The sequence below is a fragment of the Hibiscus syriacus genome, unplaced genomic scaffold, assembly GCF_006381635.1.
Source record: "Hibiscus syriacus cultivar Baekdansim isolate YM2019G1 unplaced genomic scaffold, ASM638163v2 tig00001478_pilon, whole genome shotgun sequence".
Classification (NCBI taxonomy): Eukaryota; Viridiplantae; Streptophyta; class Magnoliopsida; order Malvales; family Malvaceae; genus Hibiscus; species Hibiscus syriacus.
The window spans coordinates 1,569,755-1,584,743 of NW_024061874.1; the positions used below are offsets into that span (position 1 = coordinate 1,569,755).

The 14,989-nt window shown below is 33.7% G+C and overlaps 1 protein-coding gene and 1 pseudogene across 1 annotated transcript; one reads left to right on the plus strand and one right to left on the minus strand.

Moving 5' to 3' along the window:
* The first annotated feature begins 5,521 nt into the window (after nt 1–5,521).
* LOC120127254 (probable boron transporter 6) lies at nt 5,522–11,074 on the plus strand. Its single transcript, XM_039145209.1, has 14 exons — nt 5,522–5,567; nt 5,619–5,670; nt 7,089–7,194; nt 7,290–7,372; nt 7,570–7,762; nt 7,892–8,030; nt 8,126–8,291; nt 8,399–8,565; nt 8,654–8,827; nt 8,929–9,024; nt 9,116–9,232; nt 9,686–10,005; nt 10,168–10,447; nt 10,682–11,074. Exons 3-14 carry the CDS (start codon nt 7,091–7,093, stop codon nt 10,829–10,831), a joined length of 1,989 nt encoding a protein of 662 aa, XP_039001140.1. The 5' UTR covers nt 5,522–5,567; nt 5,619–5,670; nt 7,089–7,090; the 3' UTR covers nt 10,832–11,074.
* A 207-nt stretch (nt 11,075–11,281) lies between these two features.
* LOC120127265 lies at nt 11,282–12,782 on the minus strand (annotated as a pseudogene).
* Nucleotides 12,783–14,989: the final 2,207 nt, after the last annotated feature.

Consider the following 14,989-nt stretch of genomic DNA (forward strand, 5'->3'; position numbering starts at 1 on the left):
TTATAACATATATTTTATTATAATAATATTTTTATTTATAATTTGTATATTTTATTATATAGTTTAAATTGATATATTTTATATATAATAATAATTTTTAAAATAGATAAACTTTAAATTCACTTTATCTTTTCATACATAATATCTATAATAGACATTTTATCTTTTCAAACTCACTTTATAACAAATAATCCAAAGCAGTTAAATTTTAAATTGTACTTTTAAACAACATTTTTAAAAATTCTTTTCTACTTCACTTTTAAAAGTAATTTTTCATTAATCCTGTCTAATTGACTTTTAATCAAGTATTGTGAATTGAGTTAATTAATTTGGTTTGAACTGATTTTTACTCAGCTTAAGCTTATTTTGAGTAATATATATTTGTTTTTAGATATATTTTAATATTTTTAATTGAGTTAATAGTTAATTAATTTTTAATATCAAGTCAATTAAAGAAATAATCTATAATATAATTAGATAATTGAAAATTGGCTTACTGACATTTTTATCTTTTAAATTAAAAGTATCATTTTAATCCTTAAATATTAATGAATTTTTGTGTATATACTCAGAATACTACAGTTTTATAATTAGTTATATATTTTCAATAGTAATTTCATGTATCTTTTAATAAAATTTTATCTTCAATTAAATTAGACATAAATTTAAGTTTAGAATTTAAATTAGACAAATTCTTCCAAGTTGATATTTAAAAAGTTTTTATTTTCAAGTTTGCATCTGAAATTTTAATTTCATCCGTTATTTATTTTTTATCAACGATTTTGTATCAACTAAAGTTTTATTCAAATGACAAATACATATTTATCTAAGTAGTTTTAAGAAAATTCTCATTCAAAATTTGTTTCTTGATGCATGAAATAAGTTATTTTAATAGTTAAAGAAACAAATTGTTTAAAGGTATAATGTTTGAGTATCAACAACTACTTCGTATTTGAGTGTTCATTATTAAATGATTGAGAGTAGAGGTGTTCAAATTTGGTACCTGGGTCCTCGACTACTTGATTGACCGGCCCGTATCCCGACTACCTGCTAACCAGGTACCTGTAATTTGGGTAATCAGGTACTTGATTTTTATCATTTTCGAATTATTAATTTAAAAAAATACACATTTAAATGTTCAAATTACACACTCCAACATATAAAACATAGAATTTAAAAGTTTGAAATACTAAATACAAAATCCAATAATCCATAATATAAATAAAACATACATATTTTTTTATTAGTTTAATTTAATATATAAAATTATTAATAATTAAATGTAACATCCCAAACTATGGGTTAGTGACTTAATTGTAAAGTATCAGAATTTGGTGATTAAAGTAGAAGAATGAATTAGTTCAATGATTTATCTGAAAATAAATCCTAAAAGTTGTTAGTAATTATTAAAGGATTTTAAGGGCAAAGTGGTCATTTGACTTGGAAAGATAAGATAATGATATATATGGGATAAGATTGAGAGATTTCTCCAGAAACTCTCTTTTCTTCTTCTTCTTCCTCTCCTCCCATATCTCCAAGCTCAAAGGTGAGTCTTCTACTTAGTTAATTATTTGTTAAGTTTAAGATTGGGTTTTGATCATTAGATGATAACTAAGCTTAAGGAAAGCTTAAGTTATCTTAAGATTAAAAGATAAAGGAGATAGAGAAGATTAAAGATTAGAGGTTCTTGAATGAAATATGGGAATAGAGTTCATAACAAGAATTGAAAGTTGGATTTGACTTGTTATCAATCTAAGTAAGAGATATAAAGTAATAGAATTGGATTTGAAACATATTGCAAAATTGATGTAATTATTGAATTATATATGGAAGATAGGATGTTGAGGTTTAAGATGAAATAAATGAATATAGATTGGTTTAAGTATGTGTACTAGAGTTAAGAATGAAAAAGGGGATGATATATGAAGTGTTTGAGAGGAAATGAAGTAATTTTCATGCTGAAAATGATTTATGGGGTTTAGGGGGAATCGATACCCATTCAAAGGGGTACCGATACCCTCTCAAACGACAGAATTCCAGAATGTCATGAGGGTATCGATACCCCCAGTAGGGAATCGATACCCCCTAAAGGAAAAATGTGAATATTGGTTTAATAAGTTTGTTTAAGTTGCTAGTATCCAATTACAAGGTGTAGGTATCTAATGATTGCCTCAAAATGTACATTTATGTAGATTCTGCGCGTAAAGCAATTCCGGAACATTTGACAAGTAAGATCGATCAAGGGAAAGATAAGAAATTGGAATTGACTAGTGAGGCCAAGGTGAGTGCATACTAGTGATATGTAGTGTTTAATGGAAATAAGACTTGCGATGAGTCTATTTCCTAGAGTAATATGCATGAAGTCATGGACATGATTATGTGTTGTTATAATTATATGTGATTATCTGTATTACATTGATTGTATGTATGCATGACTAAAGATAATGATATGCTTTGTATATGTTATGTGATTATGAATAGGTAGAAAGGAAACAAATGATGATATAAGAATCTATTATAAGATATATGATATGAAAATATGATAGTGAGCTATGTGAAAGAACTATGAGATATATGAGTTATATAGAAAATATATGCGAACAAGATATGACATATATGTTTATATGAAACAATGCAAGGTGATATGAGCTATGTGAGATATGAATATAAAATCATATGAGAAGTGAAAAGAATTACATGAAAATAGACTAAGTGATTACATGTATATGTGAAAGAAGCTATATGATACGATCTATGTGATTACATGCAACATATGATATTAGATATATGTTTACACATACATGTGGTATGTGACAGAAGAGAAGGAACATGTGATTATGAGATTAATGATTACACGTACATGTGATACGTGACTGAAAAGAAAAGATATGTGTTTATAAGAGAAAGAATATGAATAAGTAATGTGAACTGTTATAAATGATAATGCCCATGTTATGTGATATGAGAGCTAGGGGTATAGTTGGCATGCCAAGGGTCGAGGGTTTACCTATGTTCTTCGGGATATATGGACTGTTTACCTATGTTCTTCGAGACATATGGACTGTTTACCTATGTTCTTCGGGACATATTTACTGATTACCTAGGTTCTTCGGAATCTATGGACTGGTTCTTCGGGACATTGATCGAGCTGTGGTGACAGTATATGTGTGCACAACCTCAATGTACTCACATACCTTAAGTTCTCACTAGTGTACATGGGCTAATAAAGTGATTAAACAAGCATACTGAATGTGATATGTATACGATGTGGGTTTATAAATGGTTATCAAAGGTAAGTGGTTTGAAATGTGTTACATGAACCATATGATGTTATGTGTGTTTCTTAATGATAATGATAGAGATTATGATAATGATGGTATATGTTTATGTATGCTTTATGTTATATGAAATATTATATGTTTTATATGCCTCACTAAGTCATCGACTTAGCGTGTGATTGTTTCACACGTAGGTTTGGAAAGCGAAAAGAAAAGTAAAGAGGAACAAGACAAGTCAGTTCTCCTTACCAAATGTCAGATCAGAAGAGAGGTGAATAATATGTATTTTTGTATATAAAGTTCTAGTTGGCATGTAATCAAAAGAATATATTGTATAAGCTCTGAATAATTTTGTAAATGTTTTGAATAATTTAAATGTTATAAAAGTTTTTAAATTACTCACTATTTTATACGAATAAATTTTTGAAAAGTCAATGTGACACTTCAGACTCGTATCCTGGTCGGATACGGGTTGGGGGTGTTACATTAAATATGTAAGATTATTATATATAAAAAATAAATGTAAATGGGTACCCAAAAAAATTTAATTTTGTGACCCGGACCCGACCTGAGAAATGTCGAGCTGGGTACCCTACCCCGAACTTGAATTTTTTTTTTTAAAAAAGTACTCAAATTTTTTTATCGGATCGGCGGGTCGAGTCATCTGGGTCGGGTATTTTTAAACACCCTTAATTGAGAGTCTTTTAAACATGTACTACCACTTGTAAAATGCCCTAGATTAATAAAAAAAAATTATCTCATGATAAAATAATTAGGGTCGGCCAGGGACAGACATATGATCTTATGTTAGAGGAAAAATTTAAAAGAGGCGAAAACAAATTTTCAATAGAAAATACATAGAAAAAAAATCTAAAATATACGTTAATTTTAAATTTTTAGGAGAGCGACCGCCCCGTTTAGATATATCCCTGGGATCAACTCTTAGGGAAAGCACCTTGCGAGCCCTTAATTTCTATATTTATAATTAAACCCTTTAATTTTTATATTTATAATTGAGGTATTATTTTTTCTAATTTTATAAAATCCTCAATTTTTTATTTATTTCATTTTTCGTATTAGTTCATTCGATTTTAAATTAAATTTAATTATATTTTTTTCTTATTCAAATCTATTTTTTTAATTTATAAAATATTATTTAACTTTTAGTCTTTTCCATGTCAATCTAACGGTAAAATAATTAACTATTTTTCATTTTTTATTTATTGTTCAAAACCAAGCTGAATTTCACACTCACATTCAGTTTTTTCTTACTTATTCTCTTTTAATTTTATTTAAGGTGTTTTTTACAAAATAACAAAAATAATATGTTTAACAAAATTTAATAATTTTTCTATGATTTATTAATATAATATTAAATTAGTTGTTCAAGGTAACAATATATATTTTTGTTCTATAAGGTCTATTTTTAAGTTTTCACTCTAAATAATTCGGAACTAATTGGAGAAACTAGGGCCATGGCCCCCTCAAAATTAGAAAATTCAATTTTAGACCTTTAAATTTTTCAAAAAAATTAATTTGCCCCATAGTTTTTTTCAAAACATGAACAATTTAAAAGTTTAATAAATAAATTAAAAAAATTAAAATTGCAACGAATAACGAAAGTCAAATTCAATGAAAAATGATGTGATTTACCCTTCATTTAGCTAAGAACTTATAAATTCCCATTAGCATGTGAAAGCATTCAACGCAAAATGGAAAACATAGTAATTATTTTCATGGGTAGATTACATTAATCATTACTGAATTTTATTATTTCTTTTATTTCATTCATTATATTTTAAATTTTTTAAATTTTTCACTAAATTTAATACATTTAACTTTTTTTTGTTACTTCGTTTTTTTTCCGCTAACGACTGTAGAAATTGATTGTTATATAGATATAAAATGGCTTCATTTGGGTGAAAAAATTAATTTTTCTAAAATGACATCGTTTCAACGCTATTAATTATTTAACAACATAGTGACAAAAAAGTCAAATATATTAAATTTAGTAAAAATATTAAACGAAATTAAATTATAGCGAGTGAAAGGAGAGAAAGAGTAAAATTAAGCGATTAGTGTAATTTACCCTTATTTTCAGGTACAATGTTTTTGACAAAGTAGCTGGCAAAATATTGGAGCTTTCCTGGAAAATAATCACCAAGAAAAATGAAACAAACGAGTGAAAAAAATGATGAAAACATCTGTTGGTATAAAGGGACAGTGCTGAAACTCTCCCTCTCACCCTCACCTCCTCTTCTCTGCGTGAACTGTACACCGGGAAAGTTTTAGGAATTTAAGTTTTCGTTTTCATTCTTTTTACTTATTTCAACAGAGGCACAGGAAGTAAAATCTCAGTTGGAAACTCTGTCTCCGGCGCCGGAGTTTCAAGGTGCGTCACCGTTTACTTTTCCATTTTCATTCCGGTCATGATACATGCTCTTCTTTTTCCCTTTTGGATTTAAACAAGTTTTTACGTGCATTGGCTTTGAAATATAGAATCAAAACATTGGGGGGGGGGAATTTTCAACTGTGAGTAACTTCTTTGTTGGTTTTCCGTCGGATATTTCCCCAATGTAGAAAATTTGGGTTACTTCCCTGCTTCTCTATTGAACTACTTTTTCATTGTTGAATCTTCATTTCCTTGCTCTTCGTCGTAGTTTATATTTTTCATATTATACTCTCTCTTTTACCGTCTGGGAAAAGAAAATTTGTGAGTGAATTTTGTAGTTTTCCATGAAAATTTTTTGGTAGCATTCCGGGTTCTTTAAATTGTTCATTTTCCTTTCGGAGATTCTGGGTTTTTTAGTTTTTATTTGTTGATTCAGCCTGATATTAACCATTCATGAGTGAGTCCCAAGGGTATTCTGCGTTTTCTGTCTTATTTATTGTAGTTAGGGACATAATAAATGTTATTGGCTATTGCGGTTAAGTTAGTATTACAGTAGTAAAAATTTATAAACTTTTTTAAAGGAGTTAATTTTTCTTTTAAAAAGGTTTTAATTTTTCTTTTAAAAAGAATTAAAATAGCAGAACAAACCACGGTCTGCTATTGTTGCAGTCGGCTTTTACCCGTTATATTACGAGCGTGACAATTGATGTGATTTCACTTTAAGCGGCTATTTTCCACAAACAATTTCGGACACCGTAATGCTACATTGTGCTACATTGCGGCCAGTGGCGGATGTAAAGGATAGTCAGGGTGGACACCTGAAATCCGATTTTTTTATATTAGTTGTTCATTTTATTATGACACTTATCTTTAAATTTTATTTGTGTCCAATTTTAATTATTAATATTTACGTCCCCATCTTAAAAATATTTTTTGCATACACCATGGGAACCTAAAAAATATTTATGGATCCACACTAAGAGCGGCCGCTATTCCACTGTCCTGCCGCTATTTAAATTCATCTGAATGGTTGTTTATATTTATTGTTTTATGAGATGTCTAATAACCGTGCCAGCATGGTACAGATCAAATTGTTTTTATATTAGCTTACTTTTGGATGGTTCTGCCATATTCAATGACATTATTTCTTGTAAATTACAGATCATATGTATCCCATTAATTTTGGTAGTTGATTCTCACTTCTATCATTCTTTTGTATCATCACTGTCATTTGTCTTCACAAAATCCACATGCAGACATACATGTTATCTTTAGTGTGCTTCCATGTGATTTACCAACTTCCTAGAGACATTTTACACTTTGCACTGTTTCGCCTATGTTTCGAATACATGTGTTGCTGTCATTGTAGAATATAAGATTTATGCAAAAAGCTTTTTGTTTTTACCCTGTTGAATCAGTTATGGGAAACATGAGAAGTCCATTCAAGGGGATAGTCAAAGACATCAAGGGTAGAAGCAAGTGCTACAAGCAAGACTGGGTCAATGGATTTTGCTCTGGCTTCCGGTATGTTCTTCGTTTCGATGTTTTTGGCACTACATTATGTTCCACTTATGAAGATATTTTTTATTTTTACATATTTCACCTATCATTTCCACCAGGATATTTGCTCCAACTTTCTATATCTTCTTTGCTTCTGCTCTTCCTGTTATCGCCTTTGGAGAGCAACTGAGTCGAGATACAGGTACTGCATTTGTTTTGAGAATGTTTAAAAGCTAGTCTGTTCTAGAATGAGGTTACGTCAATGCAAATCATCTCATCTCAAAGATTATTATTGCGGGATGTTAGTGCCAAAAACTCATTTATCCTATTTTTCTTCTTCTTGAGTTTATGGCTTTTCATGAATAAACCTTGATATTGTTTATGTTTTTCTTGTTTCAGATGGTGCCCTGAGCACAGTGGAAACATTGGCTTCCACAGCTATTTGTGGAATCATTCACTCCATTTTAAGTGGGCAGCCTTTGTTGATAGTAGGTGTTGCGGAGCCAACAATTATCATGTACACTTATTTGTACAATTTCAGCAAAGGAAGGCCAGAGTTGGGCCAGGATCTCTTTTCGGCTTGGACCGCATGGTAATGAATATCGTTCCCTCTCTTTTTCTTATTGTAATTTTAAGATCATTGTTTAACATTCTTCAAGATTTTTGATTCAGTTGAAATGTTCTTATCGTTTAAGTTCGTTTCTTTTCTTATCTTTCCCAGGGTTTGCGTATGGACAGCTATGCTGCTCATTCTTCTTGCTATATTCAATGCATGTACCATAATCACCAGGTTTACAAGAATTGCAGGAGAGCTTTTCGGCATGTTAATAATTGTCCTTTTCCTTCAAGAGGCCGTTAAGGTATTGAAATGACTTATGCAACAAAAAATTTGCAATGTTTATGATGACGGAATCATATGGTTTAACCTTGATAGTTATAAATGTTTGGATAATAGGGAGTGATCAGTGAGTTCAATGTTCCCAAAGGCGAAAATCGTAAGTTGGACAAATATCAGTTCCCCTGGCTATTTTCAAATGGGTTGCTTGCAGTCATTTTCTCATTTGGGGTTTTATTCACGTCCCTAAAGACACGGAAGGCAAGATTGTGGCGTTACGGAACAGGTACACCGACTCACTAACCGGGATTTACTGATTTGTCAGTTTAGATGGATATTATTTCTGGAACTTTTTTCTTCTTTAAATCATGTTCTTAATGGATCTACTTTCAGGCTGGCTTCGAGGTTTTCTTGCGGATTATGGGGTACCCCTTATGATCTTGTGTTGGACAGCATTGTCTTACACGATACCTCAACAAGTTAATTCCGGAGTTCCCAGGAGGCTGTTCTGTCCACTTCTTTGGGAACCTGAATCATTACATCATTGGACAGTAATAAACGTAAGTTATGATTCAATTACTTTGTCTGTTCCATTTCCGCAGGTCTTATGTTGTCGATATCTTATAACTGAACCGCCTCTCGTTACAGGATATGGGAAAGGTACCAATAATGTACATCTTTGCTGCCTTTATACCAGCAGTAATGATAGCAAGTCTATACTTCTTCGATCACAGTGTTGCTTCACAGTTGGCACAACAAAAGGAGTTCAACCTTAACAATCCCTCTGCTTACCATTATGATATCTTATTGCTAGGAGTTATGGTACTTAATTCTTCCACCGTAGTCGTTACCCCTTTTTTTCACAAGTTATATGTTTCATACTAATCTCAAGCTTAAATTCTTCTTGTCAATTTTGGTTTCAGACTTTGATTTGTGGATTGCTGGGACTCCCTCCTTCAAATGGGGTCCTTCCACAATCTCCCATGCACACCAAGAGCCTCGCAGTTCTCAAAAGACAGGTTAGACGTCGTAAATTAGAAACTGTTCCAATAATTCTTTTATGATCTCCATCGATCTAGCTTCTTAGACTATTCAATTCATCGATTGCAGCTGATTAGGGAAAAAATGGTAAAAAGTGCCAAGGAGGGCATATCACAACTAGCGAGCAACTCGGAAATCTATGGAAGGATGCAAGCTGTGTTCATAGAAATGGATGCGTCTTCTGCTGTAAGTACTGCAGGCTTGTATACGTACGTTTGCTCTCAAGCAGGATTTCAAATAGCAGCCGAATAGCGGTGTCGCGGCTGTTATATCGCGGTCGCGGTGGTGTCCGAAACCGCTATGTGGAAAATAACGGTGTGAAGCGGGATCACACCAATAGCGGCGGATCGCGGCCGCAATTTAGCAGATCGCAGCCAATCGCGGCAATAACGGACCCCTATTCCGCTTTTATTCCGTTATTTTAATTTTTAAAAAAAATGTTTTTTATTAAAAAAAATCAGCTCCTTCGAAAAAATTCACGATCGCGATATCCGCAATGACCGCAATAGCATCCATTGTATCCACAACCGTGATAAACGCGACGCGACCTAAAATGTGACCGCGAACGCTATTTAGAACCCTGCTCACAAGCATATTTGATTTGCTGCAAGACTTACTATAGCATAATTTGGATTGCAGCCTACTTCAGTAGATAAAGAGTTGCAGAACTTGAAAGAGGCTGTAATGAAACGTGACGGTAGGGAGACTGCAAAAGAAAATTTTGATCCTGAGAAGCATATTGATGCTTATTTGCCGGTTAGAGTCAATGAGCAAAGAATGAGTAACTTGTTGCAGTCATTCCTCATTGGACTTTCATTATGTGCTCTGCCTGTAGTAAAAATGATACCTACCTCGGTACTATGGGGATACTTTGCCTACATGGCCATTGACAGCCTCCCAGGGAACCAGTTCTGGGAAAGGGTGTTGCTTCTGTTCATCACCCCCAGAAGACGTTACAAGTAAGTCGACATACCTTAAAAATAAACTTAAAATACAAAACAGGCATTTTATGAAGATGGTTGATTTATACAAAGATATATCATATAGAAGCAGTAGTATAACTCTGATAAGAAACTGAATTTGATGGTTTATGTGATTTTGCATCTTATATCTTCGAACAGAGTCCTTGAAGGTGTTCACGCATCATTCGTGGAGTCTGTACCTTTCAAGCCCATTTTGATGTTTACACTCTTCCAATTGGTATATTTTCTGGTATGTTTTGGTGTGACATGGATACCTATAGCTGGAATACTGTTTCCACTGCCGTTCTTCCTCCTCATCAGCATCAGACAGCACATCCTTCCAAAGTTTTTCTCACATGAATATCTTCGAGAACTCGATGCTGCTGAGTACGAAGAAATTGCTGGCACACCCCGTAGAAACTTAAGTTTATCATTCAAGGTACATCTTTTTCGGTCCTTCCTCATAATCTGCTGTTTTAGAACCAGAACAATATTTCCATTTGGTTTCAACCTGTCAAATAAACTTATGGGAAGAGTTCCTCTCCTTAACCAAAATCTTACCGTAAATGACATGGTTTTCCTTTTGTACTCTAGTACCGTTCGAGTCATGGAAACTCTTTTGGCTTAAAAGATTTTATGCAGTTTGTTCACATACCTAGTAATGTTCAAACAGGAAAGGGAATCATTTGATTATCACAGTGAAGGGACTGAAGACAACTTTTCTGATGCTGAGATATTGGATGAAATGACAACACACAGAGGAGAATTGAAGCTTAGAACCGTAAGCTTTAAGGAAGAAAAGTTACATCAGGCTTATCTTTAAGTTTTAGTGTTCGATGAGCCTGCTATGACGTAGGACGCCAATTTGTAATCATCATCCTCGGTTTGACTGAAGGAACGATCATAATCCTAATGAGGAAATGTCCACGAATGTTGCCTCTTATATAGCCAGTTATTTACCAGAAAAGCTGACAGAAAAAGGATTCAACACTTTCTGGCTAGAATATTAACTGTGAAGTTAGGTACTTTTCATGTTGGAAAAAAAATGGAAATGCCAATTCTTTTATTGATTTTATCATCAAATTATGGGTTTTCCCTTCTAGTTATAATGAAAAATATTATGTTTATTTTACTTTCCTTGGGCTTTTGATCGATGTCCCACGGCATCAGGCAATAGTGGAAACCCTTGCCTTTTCTTCCTTCTCAAGTCATTAGTTTCTAGTCAGAAGCTGGATGGGCATCATAGAGTACCAAGTTACATGTTGAATCAAGATTTTGGCCTAGAAATAACTATTTGGTTCCCTGTTTCGAGACTGAAAACAATGTTCAACCAGCTGGAAATGGGAAAACTATGCAGGAGGTGAGGTGAATGTACTGAGAATTTTGAAAAAAATTTATTTGAATATGTATTTTTGACAGACAGTAAAATTTTCCATTCCCTGTTCTATGTTACATTTCCCTTCTCCTTCCGATGGTGCAGACCGAGTCGAGAAAGAGAGTCATGGCAGTGATTCCTTTGAGTCTCCCAAACGAGACAAATGAAGATATGAATCGGTCCCTGTCAATCATAACACAAAGGATATGTCAGTTTGAAATCTGGTTATCTGGTTTTATATATGAACAATCCTTTGATTGTCGCTTTCTACTTTATATTAAAGTGCCGGTGCCAGACTTTAATATCGCAGGTAATTTTATGTGTTTAAGCGATCAAATCGTAGCAAACTACACCCACCATATCCTTCCATAGAGATTACTTGAAGATCCCCTCCAAAATACTGTGCATACAAGCGGCTTATAGGTATTCCGTAACCGTATCCGGCCATTGTTACTCTATCATCCATTACGAGAGCCGAGTACTCATCCAAGGGGGTTTTGGCAGTGCTATAAAGGTATGTGAAAATCTTGGGAAGGCCTTTTCTTGGTATTCCACCCCCTTCATCTGAGATCTGCATTGCCAGTTAAGACCTACTTATGATGCTAGTCAAAGACCAAGATTGCATAGTTCATCAGGCATGAGAAACTACCTTTACGGTCACATCCTCGATTCCCTCGGCAACTATTATTCGAACAGGCGGTGCGACTTTATCCAAATCCATAAAACGCTCTTGGACAGCACGCAATGAGTTCTTGACCAACTCGAACACCATAAGCTGCAAATGAGTTGGAACGTACCTGTTATGCAAGAAAAACAGACGATACATGTGAAGGAAAACAAAGGATTATCGGTTACCATATTAATGACTGAACAAAAGACACAGGACGGCTTGGGAGAATCCATGATTGGAAGTGTATATAAAATCTACTTACGGAAACGTAAAAACTGGGATCGCCATATATAACGATTTCAGGTGCAGTCCTGCATTCTCGCAAGCAAATCGCACGAGCACTTTCGCTAGCATTTCGTGCCACTTCCACAGGAGACATTTTTGTATGTATATAGCCAACAACATATGTTGGAGGATTCAGCTTATGCAACTCGACATGCTGCCCTGGTTTCACCAAAATTTAAACATGCAGACAGTGCTTACAACCAGCTTCAAGATACAGATAATGAAGAAAACAATAGATCTATCACACTAAAAGTAATGAAGTTAAAACCAACCGATAAGCATGCGAATCCCGATTCTCGACATGTAAAACCGATCTAGAAACTGATGAATCTCGTCGAGATCCTCATAAACGATCTTCGGATCCATTCCTTTCAACTGTTGAACCCCCAAGGCCATCGTAGGCACGACGTGAAATTTCTTTGATTCCATTAGCAGTTAGCAGCAGCAAAGCAAGGATAGCACCGGGGTCACAATATTACTAGGCCTGCATCGGAATGCTTTATAAGGTCGTGACGCCGCAAACCGCATCAGCAATATAAAAACGTAGTTATTTTTAAAAAATAAATCACATTGTAACGTCTGCGACCCCACAACCGCAACACCGCAGCCGCAGTTTAGTAGTTTGATTGGGGTTCATCCAAGACAATGAATTTCAAAGGCAAGTCAAGTGGGAGTTGAAGTTTGGGTTTGAAATTCAAAGACCATTTTTGGCAAAAATGGAAAACCAAACTCAAAACAAAGCATTTGGGGTTCATCCAAGAGAAAAAGGAGAAGAAGAAGAAACGAACCTTCAAAACAGCAGGCTTGTCAGAAAGGCCATAAGGGAGGGCACCGAGCTCAATAGCTCTGCGGGCAAATTCTGATAGGGAGCTCCTTGTGAAGGGACTGGCCGGAAAGCAACAAGTTCCGGGCCGATGGATTTGACCCGAACTCCATCATGTACCTCAAGCTCACCCCGGTCTGCTTCATGCAACCCCATTTATGGACCTCGTCAATTAAGCTCTTGGAAAAAGACTCATACGCTTCTTAGCCGCCATCACCAACGCTTATAATGCCAAACTAACACACATACACAACATTGGAGGAGACGATGCAAAATCAAAAACCAAAAAGAATAATATTAACACCCAAAACAAGGAAAAGCTTGGGAACATAAATTGGATTTCACTGGCTAATAATGTAAAATGCTTAAGAAAAAATGGTTTTTACAATTGCAGGCGCCCGGGGGAGTCGTCTTTCCTCTTGTCCTCTCCCTCCAGCTCTGCCTCTATGTTGTAATGATTAATGAAAAAATAGACTTTTTACGATATGAATTATGATAATCACAGTATATTCTCAGAATTTTAACGTTGATGTTAAAAAACCAAAAGAGAATGAAATCACCATACCCCTGTCAAAACTGAAAATCTCTGTTCCTCTTGTAAATGGTGAGTGGTGGTGGTGACTCAATCAATTTAGCTTTTCAACACGAAATATGCATAATTTAGTTTTTTTATTTAATACAAGGGGGAAATCTACGAAGCCCGCTGTTTAAGTTGGTTTGTTGGTTTTATTTATTTTCAAAAAAAGATATGATAGTCATTTGAGATTTGAGGATTATATTTGATCATATCACAATCAGTAGGTAGAGTTGTAAACGAGTCGAGTTGAGCTTGAGTATTGCAGAGCTTGACTTGACTTGACTCGAAAACTATGAGCTTAAAATTATGAAGCTCAACTTGAACTCAAAATAAAAAGTTAAAGATTGAATCAACTCGAAATCTCACGAGCTTAAAATTTTCAAGCTCAACTCAAGCTCGAAAAAACTTGAACTAAAAATATTCTCAGACTTAGTCGATTGATGCTCAAACTCGAGCACGAACCTAAACCCTAAGTATATGAAAGTCTTATATTGTATTTTAGAGAAAAAAATAACATATAAATGTTAATATTATTAATAATTTAATTTAAAAAATCTAAAATTTAATATATTATTTTTCAAGTTGTTCTCCAGCTTTTTGAGTTGAGTATGAAATAACTCGCTTCGGCTCATTAAGAATTCGAGACGAGTTCGAGCTCAAGTCAAGTTCATTCGATTCAAAAGTTGATCGAGCTTTGACTAAATCGATCTAGAATAGTTTGCGACCTGTCTTGTCTCATCTACAACCCTATCAACATGTTAATATCAACTCAAATTATCATCAATTTTTTAACATAAAATGACGAGTTTGGAACATATGAATAGTCAAGTAACCATTTTATAATTATTAATAGTCGAAAGCAATGCTCTATAGTTAAGGGACTATTTCATAACTTTTAATAGCCGGGACTTAAAAAAATATCACTATAGTTAGGGGACCATTTGTGTACTTTTCCCAACAAATAGCATTTTTTGAGGAGGTAAAAAATAATAATTTATCTGTGACGTTTTTGTAAACTCTAATATTTTTCTTTCAAATATCCTCATATTTTATTTTCGACGATGACCTTTCAGTTGACCACCAAATCCTTATTTTTGTTGTATTTTCTTTGTTGTCGGTAATACCATCGTCTACCGACAATCCCATTTCATTGCTTTATTTCTTCCGTCTTTCCAGGTAAATTTGGGCCAATAATCCTGGTGTCAAATTTATTTAGCCTTATAGGGCACAAAAAAAAAAGATTTTATAATA